We start from the raw sequence: 21,988 nt of genomic DNA on the forward strand, positions 1-21,988 counted from the left end.
CCTGCTATTCGCTGAAGACATGATAAAAAATATTAGGAAAATACTTTGCGACATTTACAGCATCTCAGCAAAGTGCAAAACAAAATGAGAAGTGTCTTCAACACAAACAGTTTTGGCCTGGCCAGAAGACCTTTCAACCGGCCGTTTCAACCAAAGGCCCTACTTTAGGCACAGAGGATTTGGTAGACCTTAACAAGCAAACATTCCTCCACCATTCTACTCCCAGAGAGGAAGAGCATCCTGCTTCAAAGGGTTCAGACCAGGTGGAAAAACCCCCGGCAACTTCGAAAGTGAGTACTTTCACCCCTCATTCTTCTTTTTCCCTAGGAAAGGTGGGAGGCAGACTCAGATTCTTCTCACATGTCTGAAAGACAATCACACAAGACCCCTGGGTCTTAAAAACCAACCAAGGATTCAAAATATAATTTTAAAAACCACCAATACAAACTCCACCCCCGAGAAGTTTATCACTGACAAAAGAACAACAGAAAATAGTGGAGGAGGAGGTGACCTCAATGCTACACAAGGGAGCAATTATAGAAGTACCATGGGAATGCATGAAATTTGTAGGTACTCTGTTTCTTGTACTGAAAAAAGACAAAGGATGAAGGCCTGGTATAAATCTCAGAGAACTCAACAAATTCCTCATCTACAGACACTTTAAGGTGGAGGGCATCCATCCTTTAAGAGATATGCTATTAGAGAAAGACTGGCTAGTGAAACTAGACCTAAAAGTCAATAACTTCACCATCCCCATGGCAAAAGAGCATCAACCGTACCTCCAATTCATATGGTACCAATACCTGTTCCAATTTCAGGCTCTACCCTTCGGCTAATCTTCTGTCAACTGGTGCTTCTCCCAAGTAATGAAGACTCTTGCATCTTTCCTAAGAGAAAAAGAGATACGATTGATTGTCTATCTCGACGACATTCTTATCATGTGCCAGCACCACTCCCAGATCCTACCGGATCTGAACGTAGTAGTACACCTCATAGAGAACTTAGGATTTATAATAAACAAAGAATAATCCATACTGACATCCTCCAGATCTCTGGGATTGTTAGGATTCACTATAGACACATTGAAATGTCTCCTCTTACTTCCCCAAAAGAAGATAACGAAAATACGGAAAGAAATAAGGTTTGTATTAAAACAAAAACCCTCATTGCTGCAACAGGATCTCCCCAATGCGGTCAAATGTGTGACACTGGCTGAAAATAGGATCTCTGAGGCCGAAGACGCTATCACGACGCTACAGAGCAAGGTCCTGGCTTTGGAGGGCTTCACACATAGGCTGGCCAATCAAGGGGAGGACCCAGAAGGTAGGGCCTGGCGCAACAACTTGCGCTTCGTAGGGTTCCCTGAGGGATGCAAAAAAATGGACATGTGTGCTTTCTTAGACCACTGGCTCAAATCATGGCTTCCAGATGGGTCACTATCCTCTTGCTTCATGATCGAGCGTGCACACCGGGCGCTCACTGTCAGACCGCCACCCGGGGCCAGGACTTGTCCCGTCATATCATGGATCCTCAACTACCATGAAAGCAATGTCATCCTGCCATAAGCACGGACCCAGAAGACCTTGACTTACATGCTTCTTTTCCCGGCGCGGCACCGGGTGGTCTACAAGGATAGTACCCAGTTCTTAGATTCCCTGGAGGATGTGTTTCACTGGACGGATGAGCGCCCACACATCAAGCCGCACACGCCCCCACCCCGAGACTCCAACTCGTCAACTGGAGACCCACACAAACAGAAGAACACCCTTCCCAAAGACAAGCGGAGGCACAGGTCAGGATCCTCCATGCTCTCCAGCTCCCGTGGGGATAAACAACGAGGAACACAGCGGCCAGACCTGTAAGGTCAGTCAGCTGAGGAACTTACAGGACACTACATACGTTGCAGATGACATATCTTTCATAAGTAACATTTGTGCATATATCGCAGGCTACTACCATGGATACAGAACAAGTCCCACAGACTCCCACCAAAGAAGGGACTTTTGGGGGGTATAAGTTGGACTTTACCGGCTCCCATTCCCAGTTGGGGTATGATCCAAATGAAGTCCGTGACAGATACTTCACCGTTCTTTGAGGTATTAGATGGGCAGCAGGTCGGGGTGGGGGAAATGTTTTGTTTCCATTTGTGGCTGATTGTTGGTTCCGCATCTACATTTTGCTATTCATAGGCATACGCTGTGTCTCACATGTGTCCACTTTGTACACTTTCCACAGTGTGTTTATCAATGACTCAGTCTGCACCCCGTGGTGTCCTTAGGGTTGTTTCCTGGAATGTGCGCAGCCTTCTTGATAACATTAAAAGGGGGGCTATTCTTAAATGCGCGAAGTGACAGGGGACTGACGTTTTGCTCCTACAAGAGACTCTCATACTAGGCACCCATGCCCCTTGTCTCGCTCGCTACGGGTTTATTTACGTTTATCACTCAGGGTTTACAAGAAGGTCCCGGGTAGTTGAACAATAGCCATTCATCGCAGACTCCCTTCTACTCATATTCGCGCTTGGACGGATCAGCAGGGCCGACATGTCTTCCTCCACGGCATGCTTTGGGGTGAACCCATTGTGTTCGGAAGCATGTACGTTCCCCTGCGCCTTACCCTGGCATTTTCAGAGCACATCATAGACCTCTGGGGAGCGCTGCCAGACGTCATGGCGGTGGTGGCCGGTGACTGGAATAATGTTATGGATCCGTCCGTGATCGGTGTCGTCCAGCCGCAGCACATACCACACTCAGAGAGTCCCGGCTAGGTCCCCTTATACAGACACTGGGATGGGTCGATTCCTGCCTGATCTTTGACCTCGTTGACACCAGTTTCACATTCTCTAGGGCACACACCTCCAGGATTGGGGCAGTTGAAATTCTCCCGCGTGGCTTATTGGATCACTCCCTTGTCCAAATGTAGATGCGCATAGGCCCCGGGTGCTCGGCCTTTCGTTGGCGTATGTCGCCGTGACAGTAGGCGTGGGCGGAAAATCCGTTCCGCTCGCGGATTTTGCGGATTTTCGGGAAATCCGCAATCCGCGAGATTTGCGAATTTCCCGCAAAATCCGCAAATCCGCGAGCAGCGGATTTTGCTCGCACTGCTCGCACTGTTCGCGTGAGTTCGCGCCCCGCGAATAAGTGCAAAATTGCAGAAATACGATCTTAGCAAAACTGAAAGTAACTACTTACCAGGTTCAAAAGTTCAGGCTCATCATTAGTAGCCATTTCCTGGAGTGCTTCCTGAGGGGCCCCTCCAGAGTTCAGTTGCCAGTTGAAACTATTATGTGACCCTGCTCTGAACCTCAGAATAGTTACACATATGCCACAAAGGTCCTGAATTACAGCTAAGGGAGACAAGCAGGAGCCAGGCTGGAAGTTAAAATCCATTAATCAGCCCCTAATTCATTATTGTCAGTTGGGGCAGGGCAGGTGTTGTAACTAATTTTGCAACAATGAAAGCACTTAGCAAGTGCAAAAGATCACTAATCAGGGCGCACTAAGGAAGCAGGTGCCAGCTAAAAAAATATTCTGTGACACATGAATCAGCCCCAAATTAATTCAGGTCACTTGAGGCAGGGAAGGTGTGCTTTGCTTTGCCGAAAATAATGTACACTGGACAACCAGAGGGTGTGGTGATGAAACAGAGGGTGGCATGGGTGGGCCAGAGGGTGGCATGAGTAGTCAGAGAGTGGCAGTGGTGACAGAGAGTGGCAGTGATGAAGAAGAGTGTCCCAAACAGGCTGGACACGTAGAAACAACAAGTTCGCGAAACTTGCGACCTGACAGGTAAGTTCGCAATTTGCGAAAGTGTACAAAACCCTCGCGAACTGGCAGAAACACGGGCGAACACAAAAAAAAAAAAAATCCGCAAATTCGCGGGAATTCGCGGATTTTGCGGATTGCGAATCCGCAAATCCGCAAAATTCGCGAACGCGAGATCCGCAAAATTCGCTCATGCTTACGTGACAGCTACCCAACCCTACATATAAAAGAAATCTTCATACTTCCCTTGTCAACTACTTTGTGCTTAACACTGAATCTGCTACCTCCGCTTCTACCCTTTAGTAGGCCATGAAGGCCACCATTCGGGGGTATGACATCAACCACCGTACATCTGTCAAATGCCAAAAGAGAGCAGCCCTCGTAAGACTCGAATCCTCGATCTATACGATGGAGCGCGAGGCCCTAGAGCAGGCGGACGGCGACGCTCATAGGCGGCTGGTGGTGTTGCAGAGGCAGTATCATAGCCTCGTTTTTGATGAAGCCAAATTGGCATGGCAAGCATCCCAAAGTTGAATCTATCAATGGGGTATAAGTCCGGAAAATTACTTCACAGACTATCAATATGCCATCAAGCCGATGGTGGTCCCTGTTGTTGCGTCGCCTCAGGCCGAGGTGCTATCTGACCCCGCCTCAGTAGCCTCAGTCTTCGCATACTTCTACCGCTCATTGTATACTAAACATGAGGTTAATTCGGAATTCCAAATCAAAAACTTTTTTCTGGCCATTCCGCCTTGGGCGCTTTCCAATTCTGTGAGGGACTTCCTGGATGAACCCATTACGCTAGAAGAGCTCACCTCTGCGGCTGCAGAGGTCGTGCCGGGGAAGGCGCTGGGACCCAACGGGTTCCCTGGTGAATTCTTTAAAGGTTTCACTTCTATCTTTGGGTTACACTTCCTGGTGACCTTGGAGGAGGCCCTGCGGGTTGGGATTCTACCACTGGCCTGGAGGCATGCTGAAATAGTTGTGTTCCTCAAACCGGGACGACCCCCAGACCTTTGCTCCTCATAGAGGCCAAACTCTTAGCCAAAGTACTAGCAAATAGGTTGATCCCACATATTGCAGATTTGATCCACCCTGCCCAAGCTGGCTTTATGCCCCACTGGTCGACCCGCCATAACATACGCAGGCTCCACAGCACCATTGCTGTAGTCGATTGACTGGACGAACAGGCTGTCCTGTTCCTCGTGGAGATCCGTTATACTGAAAATGAACAATATATCAGCTGTAGCCTATATAAATCACTTAGGAGGTTCCAAATCAGCAGACCTATCGAACTTAGCCAAAAAACTCTGGATGTTCTGCTTAGAGCACAAGATTGTGTTAAAAGCAGAATACCTACTGGGAAAAACAAACATCACTGCAGATTGGAACTCAAGATTCCTCTTAGACCACAGCGATTGGAAACTCAACAAGAAAGCCTTCAGAGCTCTCCATGAAATATGGAGGCCTCTAGAGACAGATCTGTTTGCAAGCAGACTGACCTTCCAACTAAAGAAATATTTCAGCTGGATGCCATATCCAGGTGCTCTAGCAATCAATGCTTTGCTCCAATCCTGATAAGAAATTCAAGCCAATGCCTTTACCCCCTTTGCTATGATCCAGAGAGTCCTCCAGAAAGTGAGACAGGAACAGTGCTTCCTAACTAGTATCTCTATTCTGGCCGTGCGAGGCATGGTTTCCTACGATTTTGGAATTAGCTTTCTACACTCCCTTACTACTTCCAGCCAAGAAAGGCTGCCTAAGAGAAATAAACGGAAGAGAATAACCCCTAGTCCAGACAGGGACTTTGAACCTTCTTGCTTGGAAAGTGTCAGGAGATCCAACGAAATCACTGGCCTGTTGAGCGGAGCTGCAGTTCTGAAAATGTATACAACCTTTATTGTATTATAAAAAAAATCATGTAACATGCCTTCTTCAATGGTTAAACTTTCTTACTTACATGACACAGAGCAGTTATACTCTTTCTTATTTCAGATAACTCAACATAACTAACTTGCTCTGCATTACTGCTGTTTCCAGAAGGAAGATGTTCAGAAAGAATTAACTCAGTGACACTTTCATTCAATCTTTGTTATTTCTCTCCATTTGGAATGCAAAATAAAGAAGACAATTAAAGGAACGTTAATTAAAGAAAACTCTGATACCTCGCATTTAAAAGAGGCACACTATTCTATGTTGTCATGTCCTTTAGGCTACTCCTATCATGTATACCCCTATTAGATGCATTTGCCCCATCCACACAACAATAACGATTCTTAACAGGTGGCCATTTACCCTTTAGCTTGCTCCTGTCTCTTCAACTGGTTTGGAAGTAGGGGACCCCTATATAGAAACTGAACCAGCTATACATAGGGAATAAACATGCTTTGAAAAAGGTCTATAGCTAGTAGTGCATAATTCTCAAAAATACTTTATATATAAAAGCCCATTACATGTAGACTCAACGCCTAAGGTGGATTTGATATTTAAATTTTTATTATTTCTGAAAATCAATATTTGTGTGGTATTTTATTTGTATATACATGGAACAATTTTTTTTTTTGGTTGGGGAATTTTTGTCCCTCTTTTTCTTGTTTTATATAGAATTTCTATAAAATCTCCTGATATAAGATCTGTACATTCATAACATATTCATATTATATCAAAAAGAAGATAAAAGTGGATATTAAATTCAGATAGTGATGAGGGCAAGGCGGTAGGATAGCACACACTACGCGCGTTTCGGCTGGAAAAGCCTTCATCAGGTGTCCCGTCTTTAACAATGTATAACACTCGGTGTGAGGAAATATAGGAGTAAAAATGTGATTTAATCATGCGTCAGAGCTGGATATGTCCTGGCTGTCCCTAATGTTCCATAAACTGTATATGCAGCAGTCTGATATGTTAATAATATTGCTTGGTTTACATTTCCGACGTTCACGCCGGCGTTTAGAGCACCCCCAGCCGTGAGAGCCATATCCTGCTCAGCGATCCCACACCTAATGATGCTCCACCAGTGACCAGAACCGTCTGGCCCCAGGTCAAGCAATATTATTAACATATCAGACTAAATATCCAACTTAAACTACCCCCAGAGATCCAGCTATGCCATCAGCTTTCGATAATTCAGATACCTCCATCAAGATCTAAGTCTTGTTATCTTCACATATGCTCCTCCCCTACTCCTCTTGGACGCATCACCACCCTTAGGAAAATGAACTCTCAGTGAAACCTGGGGCTGAGAATGCTGCATATACAGTTTATGGAACATTAGGGACAGCCAGGACATATCCAGCTCTGACGCATGATTAAATCACATTTTTACTCCTATATTTCCTCACACCGAGTGTTATACATTGTTAAAGACGGGACACCTGATGAAGGCTTTCCAGCCGAAACGCGCGTAGTGTGTGCTATCCTACCGCCTTGCCCTCATCACTATCTGAATTTAATATCCACTTTTGTGTGTGCTATAGATGTGTGTTTTTTATATATTATCTTCTTTTTGATATAATATGAATATGTTATGAATGTACAGATCTTATATCAGGAGATTTTATAGAAATTCTATATAAAACAAGAAAAAGAGGGACAAAAATTCCCCAACCAAAAAAAATTGTTCCATGTATATACAAATAAAATACCACACAAATATTGATTTTCAGAAATAATAAAAATTTAAATATCAAATCCACCTTAGGCGTTGAGTCTACATGTAATGGGCTTTTATATATAAAGTATTTTTGAGAATTATGCACTACTAGCTATAGACCTTTTTCAAAGCATCCTGTCTCTTCAACACCAGGCTCTCAGTTCTCTTATCATAATCCCTGTACCTGACGTACATAAACATGTCCCCAGGCACAGCAGAATTATTCTGTATAAGGTTCACCACATTATTATCATACTTTGTTAACAGCCAGCTGTGCATGATGGTACTTGTTTAAAAAAGCATTGGTGGTTGTTTTCAAAACATTTATGATTGTTTTCAAAACATCCATGATTATTTTAAAAACATATAAATTCTAGGAAAAACCCTGGAGTGACCACTTTTGTATGAAAGATCCCCACTCCCTCCTACAAATTAGAGGACAATTCCTTCCAAGATGACACAGGGTCCTGCATACTGAATCTTCGACACGCAGCGGTCTGACATCCCTTGCGGGGTGTCATCCTCGAAGCCAAACGGGTCCTTTGTTCTCACTGATCAGGTGATGGGACTAGTTCTTTACTAGGGGTTTCATGGCTACATACATATATGCATATACATGCTACAAATACAGATTTAGGCTAGGTACATTTAGGCAAATTACTTAGGGCACACATTTTAGGAATATGCAAGTGCCATTGTTTTTATCTGAACTGCTTATGTTCATCTTATTAGCACTATGGTAGAAATGTATCTACTATTTACTATATTGGTACCAGCAATCTCTTTTGTATGCTTCTGTCTCCTGATTGTCGCAGCACATATGTTTTACACAAGGCTGTGGCTGGACCAAAACATCCTAATTGAAATGTCCTAATCACCATCCTGTGTATTTTCTGAGAGTAAGCAACCAAGAGTGTCTGAGCAAAACGTACTGTACTGTTTTCGACAATCCCTGAGGAATCAGGGTTGTCATGTTCAGTGGTTGCCAGAAACTACCTACACCACTGTAGAATACATGGGTTGGTAGAGGCACTGTCGAGCTAGCTGGTCTAATGGCTGACATATCCTGTAGGGGTGTCTAGAAGCGGTTGGGACATCAAGCCTTCAGTTTAGGTCCCCCAAAACGCGCAGGTCCTGGAGGACTCCTAGGAACTACACAACAATGTTCATGGCTATTATACATGAGGAAGATTCCATTCTAGAACAGTTTCACTTCATGATGTATTGCTTTTAAGCGGCTGCTTAGAGTTAGCATTAAAAGAAATATGCATAATGTTAGCCTCTGTGTCTTTAATGAAATTTAGATTCTCTTGTCATGGTATTAGGAGAATCGCAGTTCTAAATAGATGACTCCTGAAAACAGTGGTCATGAGCAAAGTCTATGAATGTTGGGCTAGCATACTTTGCTAAATCAATTTCAGTCATTTGTCAACTTCCTAATAATAACAGTCTGTGAGTGTTCCGAAATTTTGGCAACAAATTCCCAGCAGAGGCAACTACATAGCCCAATGGACAAGAAAGGAATCTATGGACAACAGAGAACTTATACTCTAAACATTCAAGATGGCCACCACCACATGCAAATCAGATGAGTGTCCAATTGTTCTATGAGACACGTAGACTTTCTTGACTTCACCTGTGTGTTTCATCCAATGAAATGCGCATTCTCTTTCCAGGCAGCAGTCACACTCTGCGCACCCCAAATGCCTTGTCTGCTCCTGAAGACTCATATAGAGATTCAGAGCTGTGTGTTTCCATGATGGACCAGTGCACAAATGCAAGCATGTGCCATGGATTATGACAATGCACCACTCAAGGGCTGACATATCAGCATCAAAGCTCCTGGTGCACCTGGTTTACTGTTATAGAACTCACCTAGCAAACGAGAAGCTTGAAGATTGGAAGCCAGTTCCCTTGATCACTGTTCAGGTCCAAACTCCTTGCAGTCCTCTAAATGCTAACATTTTATTCTAACAATTCATGTATCTAAAACTTGTATATTTCATAATCTTTTTCAGCATTCACATCAATTGGTTCTGGATTTCGAGCAATACATGTTTTTGCACAGCAGGGTTTCAACAAAGACATTTGAAAGACAGGATGGATTTTCATGGACTCTGGCAATTTTAATAATACTGTTACAGGATTCACCTTGTGTTCATTATAAATGGACCAATACACTTAGAAACAATCAAATGTTAATTCTTAGTGATTAATGTGAATAACAAGGACCCCCTGTTCAAAAACTGAATTTGTAATACAGGGAAATAAACATTGTGTGAAAAATTGAACATTGATAATACAACCAGGGAAAAAAACAGTATGAAAAGCACAACAAACAATTAAAAAGTACCAAGTTAAATTTATTTCTAAATGTACATATTCATATTAAAAAAACAACAATTAATACAAAATCATGTAAACCAAATGATTATAAAAACAATCAATCATATATAAATAATGTATTTGTAACACATTTACACAAAAAGTATATATAGTAAAACAGTGGCGAACATTATAAAACATCGACGCGCGTTTCGGCGTTATCAACAGAGCGCCTTCATCAGGAGCCACTATATGTATAAATATTTGTACCATATGTAGCTATATTGTTTAGCTACATTTAGTAGGGAGTTCGTGTTATGTAAGCACAGCAATATATATATGTATTGTTAAATGATTAATGGGAGTTTCAGATGACTCCTTGATGTTTCTAATTTATTTTATATATGTCTTACAGATTGATTGTGGCTCCTGATGAAGGCGTTCTGTTGATAACGCCGAAACGCGCGTCGATGTTTTATAATGTTCGCCACTGTTTTACTATATATACTGTTTGTGTAAATGTGTTACAAATACATTATTTATATATGATTGATTGTTTTTATAATCATTTGGTTTACATGATTTTGTATTAATTGTTGTTTTTTTAATATGAATATGTACATTTAGAAATAAATTTAACTTGGTACTTTTTAATTGTTTGTTGTGCTTTTCATACTGTTTTTTTCCCTGGTTGTATTATCAATGTTCAATTTTTCACACAATTCTTAGTGATTAGCCATACTTTCCTGCCTTCCTGTGCACTTGGGCACTAGAAAACTTTTTCTATCTGCCTATAGTTTGGAGCTAACCTTGGCCTTTTTTTAATGCTTCTTGTGCTCAAATGAGATTTTCTTGAAGTTTAATGAAATATTCTTATACTGAGGGCACTGATATAGAAGAGAGTAAATCTGAGGGCAATAGTCTAGGCTGATGTACATGTATAGAAAGGAAAGGTGATATTCCTATGACAGTATGTTCAGAGCCGTAATAAATCAATCTGGTAATCACAGTGTCTTACTCCAATTGTCTTCTTGAAGTAAGGCCTGATACCTCAAACACTGCGCAACACATTGATTCAATCATTCTGTCTGCTCATCTGTATGAGGATGATTACTAGTAGACAGACTAACTTCGATATCTAATTCTTTACACAATGCACACTATAATTTAGAAGTAAACTGCAATCCCGTTAGCAATCATAACCTTTGAATAGTCCATGAAATTAATATTATGACGTGCAAAGATGTGTGCTAACTCTCTGAAGGAAGGCAACCCGGTTAATGCAATGAAATGCTCCATCTTAGTCAAATGATCGACAACTACTAGAATTGACATTACAATTTTGACTTTTGGGTCTAATATCTGATCATTTGATCTAAGCAGAAATAGAACTTATCTTGAGGTGTTCACCAAAACACATTCTAACTGTTGCTAACGTTTTTGCTATTCCAGGATGCCAAGCAGTTTTAGAATCATGAACCCATCGCATACCTTATTGTCTTAGCTAAGCTGAAAGTAAATACAGAGTATTCCCTTGATACAATAGCTCATCTTTCTCATTTCTGTCTTCCTTTTCTCTATCCCTATCAAAAGACTGTCACTCTGCTCATACTTCTGCTAGAAATGTTCCAACTTTGGCGAGGTAGCAGGCCTGTGTGTTAACAGGTTTAAATCACTGTTGTTCCCTCTTGGTGCCCTGGCATGGTCTCACGGACAAGATTTGCCCCATCTGCGCTTGAAATGGTAAACCACCTCGGTCTGCTATCTTGGTATTATAGTGGGACATACTCCAAAGCTGGACTCCTCTTTATGTCAAGCAACGAATAGTTTCAGAAAAGGTGACAAGGATAGGATTAGTAGAAAAGGGAATCGGACCTAGAGGAAGGGGGCGACTAATGTCTTTGTATGGTATCAACTCTGCAGAAGAATGAACACAGTTAAAGTACCATTACCTGTTTTTTCTTTATTTTATTTACTGTTTCTAATGTTTAAATCACTGCTAAATTCTCTATTGAAAGAATGCAATGTACACAAGTATAACGTAGATGCGATATGATGTGATGCATAGAATGCTGATGAATATTCAACAAACATATTTTTTTTTAAAAAGAGCTCTTTCAATACTGATCAATAGTATAGAATGACTATCTTGAGTTTGACTTGGCAAAATCAATGGGGGTACACCAAGTACCTCATTTTCATTTTCAGGTTGGGTCTGCTGGGATAAGACACACACCGTCCCATTGTCTGGACCAGGTTTATAATGTATCCCAAAGTCATAATCAGAAACTAACAAGGTGCATATAAGTTGTCAAGGAGTTAATGCTCTAGCTGCTTTTAAATGTGCACATTTTTAGGGTCAGTATATACTTCTACTGTGTATCGAACTCTATTCTTCGAAGGATCTTTTTTATTGACAAATGTGCTATGTCTGTTGTAGTATAATTTAATTCTGCTGGGAAAAGTAGGCCATTGGATGCACTTGTCTAGCTGTGGGACCATTTGGGAAAAAGCTTCTCCCAACGCATGATACCAGGCATCCTTTTACCACAAAAAATGAACGGTCAACTATTGGCCGTTGCAAAACAGGGGCAAAAGAAAAGCATTTCTCCAAAAAACCAAAGGTTTGGTCAAATTCTGTTGAGATATATTTGCTTGATGATTTCGAAAACATACCAAAGAAATTATATGCATATGGAAACATAGAGGCCCAAAGGACAGCTTTGGGCTATTTACTGCCTTTAACTCTTCAATATTTTTTTTCTTAATCACTGCTATCTATAAGGATTGAGCAAACTTAATATCCATATAATTCCATGAGGCTCTTGAATCAAACATCGTTTTCTGTCCATCTTGCAAAATCATTTTCATAGGAACTAGCATATGACCAAATGAAGACTGCGCGGTCTTGAAACCACAGATTGGAACTGGCTTAAATTCTTCACTGGACAAGGTAGCTCCCTTCATTGTCAAGGAATCCGGGTTTTCACCAAGTGTATCTTTCCTAAATGTTACAATACACATGCTTGAATCTTAGGAACTTTAGGTTTACCTCAACTGTCTTTTGCCATATGTACAGATTTACCATATTACACACATACATTTTGTAGAGGTCTTTTTTGTTTAGGGAGAGGACATTTCAAATTACCTAAATGCATTGGCTCAGGAACTTCAGGATTTCAGTTCTCTTCTGCTCAAAGAACAACTCTATTATGTGATTGATTGATTGGCATGGGGCCCCAATGAAGACATATAGGATAAAACATAAACTAAAATTTGAGCTAAGAAAATAGCTTTCCATATCTGTGATTTCTTGTGCCAAATCGATAACATAAAATGGTATGAGTATTTATATTTAATCTTAGTATACCTGAAAGACTTTGAAATTTCCTTTGTAATGCCTCATTTTCTGCCTTTAGGATCTCCACACTGCTTTCTTTTGTACCAAGCTCAACTTGTATTGTATTTATTTCAGACTGCACCTCCTACATAACAGAAACAAATTAAATAAAGTATGAAGCAGGTATTGTAAAGTCCACAACATCCTCACAGATCTGTTTACTTTTCCCAGCCTGCTATTGTCAAGTCTGATAAACCTCTAGAAAAGAGCACAACAACTGTGAAATGTTAAATTCAATTTTTACATGAGTTTTTATTCAATTTTAAAGCGCAGATTTGGCATAAGGCAAATGTTAGATAAAGAAGTGCACACATTAAATTGACAAATTTGAGAGAGATTAGAAAAATAATCAGGTATTGGATGCATCGCCAAATTATAGAAGATTGTCAAAGAAGTGAATTGTAAGCAATAGCTCATTCCAACTTTGTTAAGATTCATCTAAACAACAGAAAGCAAAAATAGGAATTAGAATAGATCTGAAAGTCATAATTTGAAGAACACTTACCAACAACAAGTATATTATTGAGTAGAAAAATAGATATGTGTTGGACAAATACCGCCTTCAATCAACAAGCTGCCAATATTAGTCTGGTGAAACCGAGCACCAGCCTCCAAATGCCTCCGGTTCTACTAACTGGATTTTTGTCGTTTTGGTGTCAAATAATTTATGAAAAAGTACTTTATTTGTCTACATTGGTGTGGATTTTTTCGTGTTGTGTTTTCACTTTATTTCTTTTTGCGTGCTGCATAAATACTTTACACATTGCCTCCAAGTTAATCCTGACTGCTTTTGTGCCCAGCTACCAGAGGGTTAAGTTCAGGTTAATTTGTGGTTTGCTTGGGTTTCACCTTGACAAACGGAATCGGAGGAGGAATAGCCATCGTCCACAAGGCCACACTCCAGGTCCACACCCTCGCAGACGACACTCTCAACTCCGCCGAACACCTTCACTTCTGGATCCACACCGACCCCAACACCACTCTCAGAGGAACACTCGTCTACAGAACTCCCGGACCCCGGGCCCTGTTCAGCGACTCCATCGCCGACCTCGCCAGCACCCATGCACTCGCCTCCACGGACTACATCCTTCTCGGGGACCTGAACTACCACCTTGAAAACAACAACAACACCAACTCAGCCACCCTGATCAACAACCTCGCCAACCTTGGCCTCCGACAACTCGTCACCGACCCCACACACGCCGCCAGCCACACGCTCGAACCCATCTTCTCCACAAGCACCCACGTCGCCTTCAACCCCACCACCGAACTCCACTGGACCGACCACCACTGCATCCATTTCACATTCAAGAAGGCAACCACGCACCACCACACTCAACAGCTATCTTGCCGCTGCTGGGGCAAAATCACTGAGAACAAACTGACCTCCACCCTCGCCCTGGACCCTCCAACCGACCCCACCGACCCTGACACCGCCTCCCGAAACCTAAGACAGTGGATCGAAGACTGCGCCAACACCCTAGCCCCGCTAAAGAAGCCCTCCATCAACCACTTCTGCAAGAAAGCCGCCTTGTTCACCGAAGAACTCCAGACCTCCAAACACACATGCCGGATGCTAGAGAAAAAATGGCTCCAAGACCGCATGTCAGACAACCACGCTGCCCACAAGGACGCCATTCGCATACACCACCAACTCATCAGAACAACCAAGAGATCCTCCTTCAAAGCCCGCCTGGACAACAATGCACACGACTGCAGAGAGCTCTTCAGTATCGTCAAGGAACTCTCCAACCCCAGCGCCAACACCAACGACATCCCGTCCTCGCAAGAACTGTGCGACTCACTGGCCACTTTCTTCCACCGCAAGATCATAGACATCCACGACTACTTCAACGCACCGCCAGCCCTGACCACGACTGCCCCCACCCCGAACACCACCTGCACCAACCAGCTGACATCCTGGGCCCACGTCAATGACGACGAGACACGAAAGATCATGAACTCCATCCACTCGGGATCACCAGCAGACCCCTGCCCACACCACGTGTTCAACAAAGCAGACACCACCATCGCACCCTAACTACGAAAGGTCATCAACATCTCCTTTGACTCAGCGACATCCCGGAAAGCTGGAAGCACGCCGAAATCGACGCCCTTCTCAAGAAGCCCAAGACGGACCCCAAGGACCTCAAGAACTTCTGCCCCATCTCCCTGCTCCCCTTCCCGGCGACGGTCATTGAGAAAATCGCCAACATACAGCTGACCCGCCACCTCGAGGACAACAACATCCTAGACCCGTCACAATCCGCATTCAGACGGAACAACAGCACAGAGACAGCCCTCATTGCCGCCACAGACGACATCTGACGCCAACAAGACAACGGCGAAACCTCAGCCCTCATCCCCCTGAACCTGTCAGCTGCCTTCAACATGGTCTGCCACCACACACTAAGAACACGCCTCCAAGAAGCCGGAATTCGGGAAAAAGCCCTGGACTCTCCGACAGAACCCAGAGGGTCCGCCTCCCACCCCACCGTTCCAAAGCTACCAACCTCATCTGTGGCGTACCTCAGGGCTCATCCTTCAGCCCGACGCTGTTCAACAACTACATGGCCCCCCTCGCTCAAGTAGCCCACCAACACGACCTGAACATCGACACCCAGCTCATCCTCTCCCTCACCAAGGACCCACACACCGCCAAAACTAACCTCCACGAGGGAATGAAGGCCGTCGCCGAGTGGATGAGGAGCAGCCGTCTGAAGCTGAACTCGGACAAGACGGAAGTCCTCATCCTTGGCCCAACTCATCTGCCTGGGACGACTCCTGGTGGCCGACAACGCTAGGAACAGCACCGACGCCCACGGACCACGCACCCAACTTGGGAGTCATCCTCGACTCCTCCCTCTCCATGTCCAAGCAGGTCAGCGCCATCTCCTCCTCCTGCTACAAGACCCTCTGCATGCTTCGCAGGATCTACAAGTGGATCCCAATCGAAACCAGAAGAACGGTGACCCAAGCCCTCGTCAGCAGCCAGCTGGACTACGGCAAAGCACTCTACGAAGGAATCCCGACCAAACACCTACAGCGACTACAACGCATCCAGAACGCCCCGGCCCGCCTGATCCTCAACCTCCCCCGACGCAGCCACATCACCCCCCACCTCAGAGACCTTCACTGGTTCCCCAACAACAAGAGGATCACCTTCAAGCTCCTCACCCACGCTCACAAAGCACTCCACAACTCCGGACCAGCCTACCTGAACAACAGACTCAACTTCTACACCCCTTCCCCCAAAAGCCAGCTCCGCTCTGCCAACCTCGCCCCACGAATCCAGCGTACCACCTACGGAGGCAGATCCTTCTCCTTCCTTGCTGCCAAGACCTGGAACACCCTCCTCACCTACCTGCAGCAGACCCAGGACCTGCTCACCTTCAGGAAGCTTCTCAAGACCTGGCTCTTCAAGCAGTAGCAGCAGCCCCCCCCCCCTCAGCAGCGCCTCACGGGTAAGTAGTGCGCTTTACAAGTTCTGTGATTGATTGATTGACAAGAATTGTGGTTGCTGCTTGAGTAGGGTTTCACACCCTCATCCATTAAGCCAATTTCCTACAACTTGTAAATCTGTGTCTACTGTATTTATTGATTACCTACTATATAGGGACTGACATCCTTGGTTTGATGTCCGACCGCCGTATTTCAATGACGGAGGTCAGAGTTCAAACCGTCCGGTCAATCCGCCTGGCTTACGATGGGCTCAAGGAGCCCGTCGGCCAGTCGGACCTGCCACATAATCCCTTAGAGACGAAATTTCCACTATTAATATTATGATGTCTGTTTCAGACATGCTCTCCATGTCGGGATTTCTGACATGGAAAGCCTGTCGGAAAGCAGCTTTGTGGGCCCCTAGCAGGGCTCCCTTCCCTCTGTGGGCTCCAGTGGCGCCCCCTGTAAATCTCTACACTGTGTGGCAGGCACCATGAGGTGTCTGCCACATGGTACAGGGATTTACAGTTACTCCCATTTCTCTTTGGGAGCTTGTGCTGCACCCGTTTACGACCGCCACACAAGCTCCCATACGGAGATGGGAGTTTGCGACTGCACCATGTGCGGTTGCATCATAATTGTGATTTCGGACCACCAACCCGAGGTCGCCTGATTCAAAATCGCAGAGTTGCCTCCGACCGACATCCTAATCAGCTCCAAAGTCTTGTGCCCATCTCAATTCCCTGTATATGATTTCTTTTGGACAAAGAGGCATAGGTTAAGTAGCCCCAAGCCATTAAGTCAGCTTGTATTCTTAAAGCCTGAAGCATTGCTGACTTTGGTAGAGACAGCAGACAGCGAATCATGGCAAGATATGCTGATAAAACCAGTCTAAAGGATGGCACCCCATATTCTTTACTAAATGTTTTAAGCGCACGCACAGAGGAAAGTGTTCTTGCTTTTATTAATTTATTGTGGGCCTTCAATTGCAGTTTCTTCTCAGACCACATCCCAAGCTATTTATACTTATGTACTATCTCTATTTTTGTATTCCCTAGTTGCCATATGTAATTCAGATTTACCTTTACAAAAGCCAATACCTCAGTTAAACACATCTAGTTTCCTCTGAAGACCTATTTCTGTCTGAGCCTATTTCAGATCTAATTATTTTAAATGCTGTAGAGTATTTGGGAATATTAAAATCATTTTAGATCTTTTGGCAGTGCATTTAGTAAGCCCTTGTTCATTCCAACTCGGTCAACAAGATACATATAAAAACAGACAGGAATAGGGAGCCATAGATGTGAAAGCACAAGTATGTAACTTAGTATAATAGGATAAACCCAACATAATGAAAAGAAACACTTAACTACATCATGTAGAAAACATGACTAGAGAGATTTTTGATCTTCTCGAATCGGCAAGTCCTGCCGCAATGTTTCTAACGGAAACATGGCTTAGCAATTGTTCTGGTCCTGACATTGCTATGGCTCTCCCTAATAACTACACCTATTTGGGGAGAAATCGTGTGCTCAAGGAGGGAGGAGGCATAGCGATAATTTTGAAAAGAGAGTTTTCTTGTAAATGGGAGGATTTAGATTTCCCAAACTGCGAGGCTGGCCTCTTTAAACTTTCTCTCACCCCGCATTACACTTTGACTGGAACCCTGATTTATCGCCCCCCGGGTTCGGCCAATTCATGGGCTTCTTCCTTTCCCGAGCTCATCGCTCCTCTTATTTTACAATCCACTAACTTTTTAGTAGTGGGTGACTTAAACATTCATTTTAATCTCACATCTTGTCCCATTAGTATGCGTTTACTTCAGGACTTAGCTGCCCTGGACCTTCACCTACACAATTCCGGCCCCACCCATAAAGCCGGTAATTTATTGGATCCCATTATCTCAAACCTCAACTGTATTACTCACCACTCTTCCTCTCCTGTCATTTGGTCTGATCACTTTATTGTCAACTTTTCAATTAGGATACCAGCTCACAATAATTCCTCTAGCTTTCACCCTCACAAAGCTAGCAGGAACTGGAAACGTTTGGATATAGACAAACTAAATTCCTGCCTCGACAACTCCAAACCAACGTCTCCTATTATGTCTACCAAGGAGGTATCTGTGGTCAATTCCTGGCTAAATACAGCCCTAGATTTGTGTCTTCCCACTCAGAGGAACAAGTCACAGTTCCATCACCCACCAGCTCCCTGGTTTAACGACTCATTGCGTCAGGAAAAATCCCGTTGCAAGAAACTGGAGCGCATATGGCGTTCGGACTATTGCACACTTAAGAAATCAAACTACAAGGCTGCCCTTCGGGCATACCACTCCGCCTGTGACACTGCTAGAGCCAATCATGCAAATAGCATCATACTCAAGGCCCATAATAGGCCTAAGGCTCTGTTAAAATTAGTAAAAGATCTTTCTGGCATGTCCTCTGCACCAAAAGACCCTTCTTTGGATTCTTCTCAATGCAATGCTTTGGCTGAATTCTTTTTGGATAAAATTGATAAGATCTATGCTATTCTTGACGCCACTCCCAATGCTCCTACTATCCCTGAGCCCGTACTTCCCACCCCCTGTTTCGCTGTTGCTGGTATTCATACTACTTCACCAATTCACTCTTGGGAACCGATATCTCTCACGCTCCTCCAGAAATATTTACATGAAATTAAATCGGGCTCCCCCCTTGACCCTCTGCCCCCTCAAATAATGGGCACCCTGGACCCAAACTTGCTTCAGATCATTTTAGATATGCTGAATGCCTCATTGGAGGAGGCTACAGTCCCCAGTGAATGGAAACACGCGATGGTGGTTCCATTGCTAAAGAAGGCCAATGTGGATTCTAACAACCCTTCTAATTTTCGTCCTATCTCTCTCCTTTCCTGTTATTCTAAAATTCTTGAAAAACATGTGAATTCTCTTCTCACCTCTTATGTCGAATCTTCTCATCTTCTTCACTGCTCTCAGTCTGGGTTCATGGCTGGCTTCTCCACGGAGACTACGCTTCTTGGCGTGTCTGAGACCATCAGGAGACAGGTGAACAATGGGGAGACTGTGGCACTCATCTTGCTTGATTTGAGTGCCGCATTTGACACCGTCTCCCATTCCATCTTATTGTCCACCTTGCAATCCGTGGGGATTGATGGTACAGCCCTGGCTTGGATTGCTAGTTTTCTTTCTAATCGCACTTTTCAGGTCTTTTCCTCTACTTCTGTTTCTTCTATCTACTCTTCCCCTCACGGTGTTCCCCAAGGGTCGATTCTTAGCCCCCTCTTTTTTAATCTTTACGTGAGACCGTTTGCTTTCTTGGCAGAGCAAGCGGGTCTCACAATATATTCTTATGCTGACGACACTCAAATCGTCTACTCACTTTCCACCAAGAATCACTCGTCGTCGTCTTCCTTGCAGTCTGGTTTGGAACAGATCGCCAATTGGATGCAGAGACATAAACTAAAGCTCAATGGGGACAAAACGGAGCTGCTCCTATTCGGTCCCAATACTTCTTTGTGGGGCCCGCAACATTGGCCTCCACAGATGGGCCCGTTACCTACCCCCTCAGATTCAGCCCGTAATCTCGGGGTTCTGCTCGACAACCAGCTGTCACTGAAGCAACATGTGGTAAAGGTCTCTGCCACCTGCACCACCATCATCAGGTGGCTTAGAAAAATCACATGGATGCTCCCAGTGGATACCCTGAGAACCGTGGTCCAAGCCCTTGTCATCTCTCGGATGGACTACGGGAACGTACTACTTCTGGGCGCCTGTAAGGAGGTATTAAAGAAACTTCAGGTGGTTCAGAATATGGCTGTGCGCCTGATATGTAACTTACCTGCTAGATCTTCGGCTACTACCCATCTGCACAAACTGCATTGGTTACGAATTGAGAGCCGTATAAAATTCAAAGCCCTTTGCATTATGCACCGTATTAAAATGGACAAAGGCCCGAAATACCTATCTTCCTTGGTCCAGCATTATGTCCCATCCCGCACTTTAAGATCTTCTACCCAAAACAAGTTTCTAATTCCACGTGTCAAACGAGCCAAGATGGGCGGACGTTCGTTCGCCTTTCTGGCTCCTTCCTTATGGAACTCTATGCCCCAATCTCTTCGCTCGGAAGTCTGTTATATGACATTCCGCAAAGGTATTAAGACCTGGCTTTTTAACATGTAACTGCCATGCCTTTGGTCTTCTACACTGGTTCATCCTCCGTTTGCTCTAGCGCCGGGAAACCTCCGGGTAGCTGTGCGCTCAATAAATGCAATTATAATAATAATAATAATAATAATGACTATGGTTTTTGTAGTAAGGCTGGGCAATTTGTAAAGGAATGCCCTCAAACATGGTCCAGAGTGCTATGCATGATTTGCTGACTCAGACTAACTTGAAGAATCTCCACAGGTGTCAACCAGCCTGTGAGAAGGCAGCATATGTCAAGGGCAATTGATTAACATTTCTGCATTTCTGTCATAGATGGCCTTCTAGGATGTATGAATGGTACCTAGACACAGAAAATGACAGCACAAGTGGACTAGCAGAGCTGATAAGGTTGGCCAATTCAACGGTATAGGCATTCTATTTTTTATAATTGGCCTACTGAATGGTGTTTCTCGCATTCGTTCCTATTCAAAGTTTCTCAGCTGGTCTTACATTGCCACCCTATTTTCACAGATTTATTGTGTGGAACCCATTGTCTGCAGAAGAATGGATCCGAGTGGATGAGGAGCAGCCGTCTGAAGCTGAACTCGGACAAGACGGAAGTCCTCATCCTTGGCCCAACTCATCTGCCTGGGACGACTCCTGGTGGCCGACAACGCTAGGAACAGCACCGACGCCCACGGACCACGCACCCAACTTGGGAGTCATCCTCGACTCCTCCCTCTCCATGTCCAAGCAGGTCAGCGCCATCTCCTCCTCCTGCTACAACACCCTCTGCATGCTTCGCAGGATCTACAAGTGGATCCCAATCGAAACCAGAAGAACGGTAACCCAAGCCCTCGTCAGCAGCCGGCTGGACTACGGCAAAGCACTCTACGCAGGAATCCCGACCAAACACCTACAGCGACTACAACGCACCCAGAACGCCCCGGCCCGCCTGATCCTCAACCTCCCCCGACGCAGCCACATCACCCCCCACCTCAGAGACCTTCACTGGTTCCCCAACAACAAGAGGATCACCTTCAAGCTCCTCACCCACGCTCACAAAGCACTCCACAACTCCAGACCAGCCTACCTGAACAACAGACTCAACTTCTACATCCCTTCCCCCAAAAGCCAGCTCTGCTCCGCCAACCTCGCCCCACGAATCCAGCGTACCACCTCCGGAGGCAGATCCTTCTCCTTCCTTGCTGCCAAGACCTGGAACACCCTCCCCACCTACCTGCGGCAGACCCAGGACATGC

At 44.4% G+C, this 21,988-nt stretch overlaps 1 protein-coding gene across 1 annotated transcript in view; it reads right to left on the reverse strand.

Moving 5' to 3' along the window:
* The window catches only part of LOC147724364 (uncharacterized), a 350,577-nt gene that overhangs the window by 181,674 nt on the left and 146,915 nt on the right, over positions 1 to 21,988 (reverse strand). The window contains exon 5 of the mRNA XM_086965924.1: positions 13,112 to 13,226. Within this exon, the coding sequence (XP_086822050.1) occupies positions 13,112 to 13,226 (115 nt within the window). The remainder of the gene's footprint in view (positions 1 to 13,111; positions 13,227 to 21,988) is intronic.

The sequence above is a fragment of the Lissotriton vulgaris genome, chromosome 4_1 (genome assembly GCF_964263255.1).
Source record: "Lissotriton vulgaris chromosome 4_1, aLisVul1.2, whole genome shotgun sequence".
Lineage (NCBI taxonomy): Eukaryota > Metazoa > Chordata > Amphibia > Caudata > Salamandridae > Lissotriton > Lissotriton vulgaris.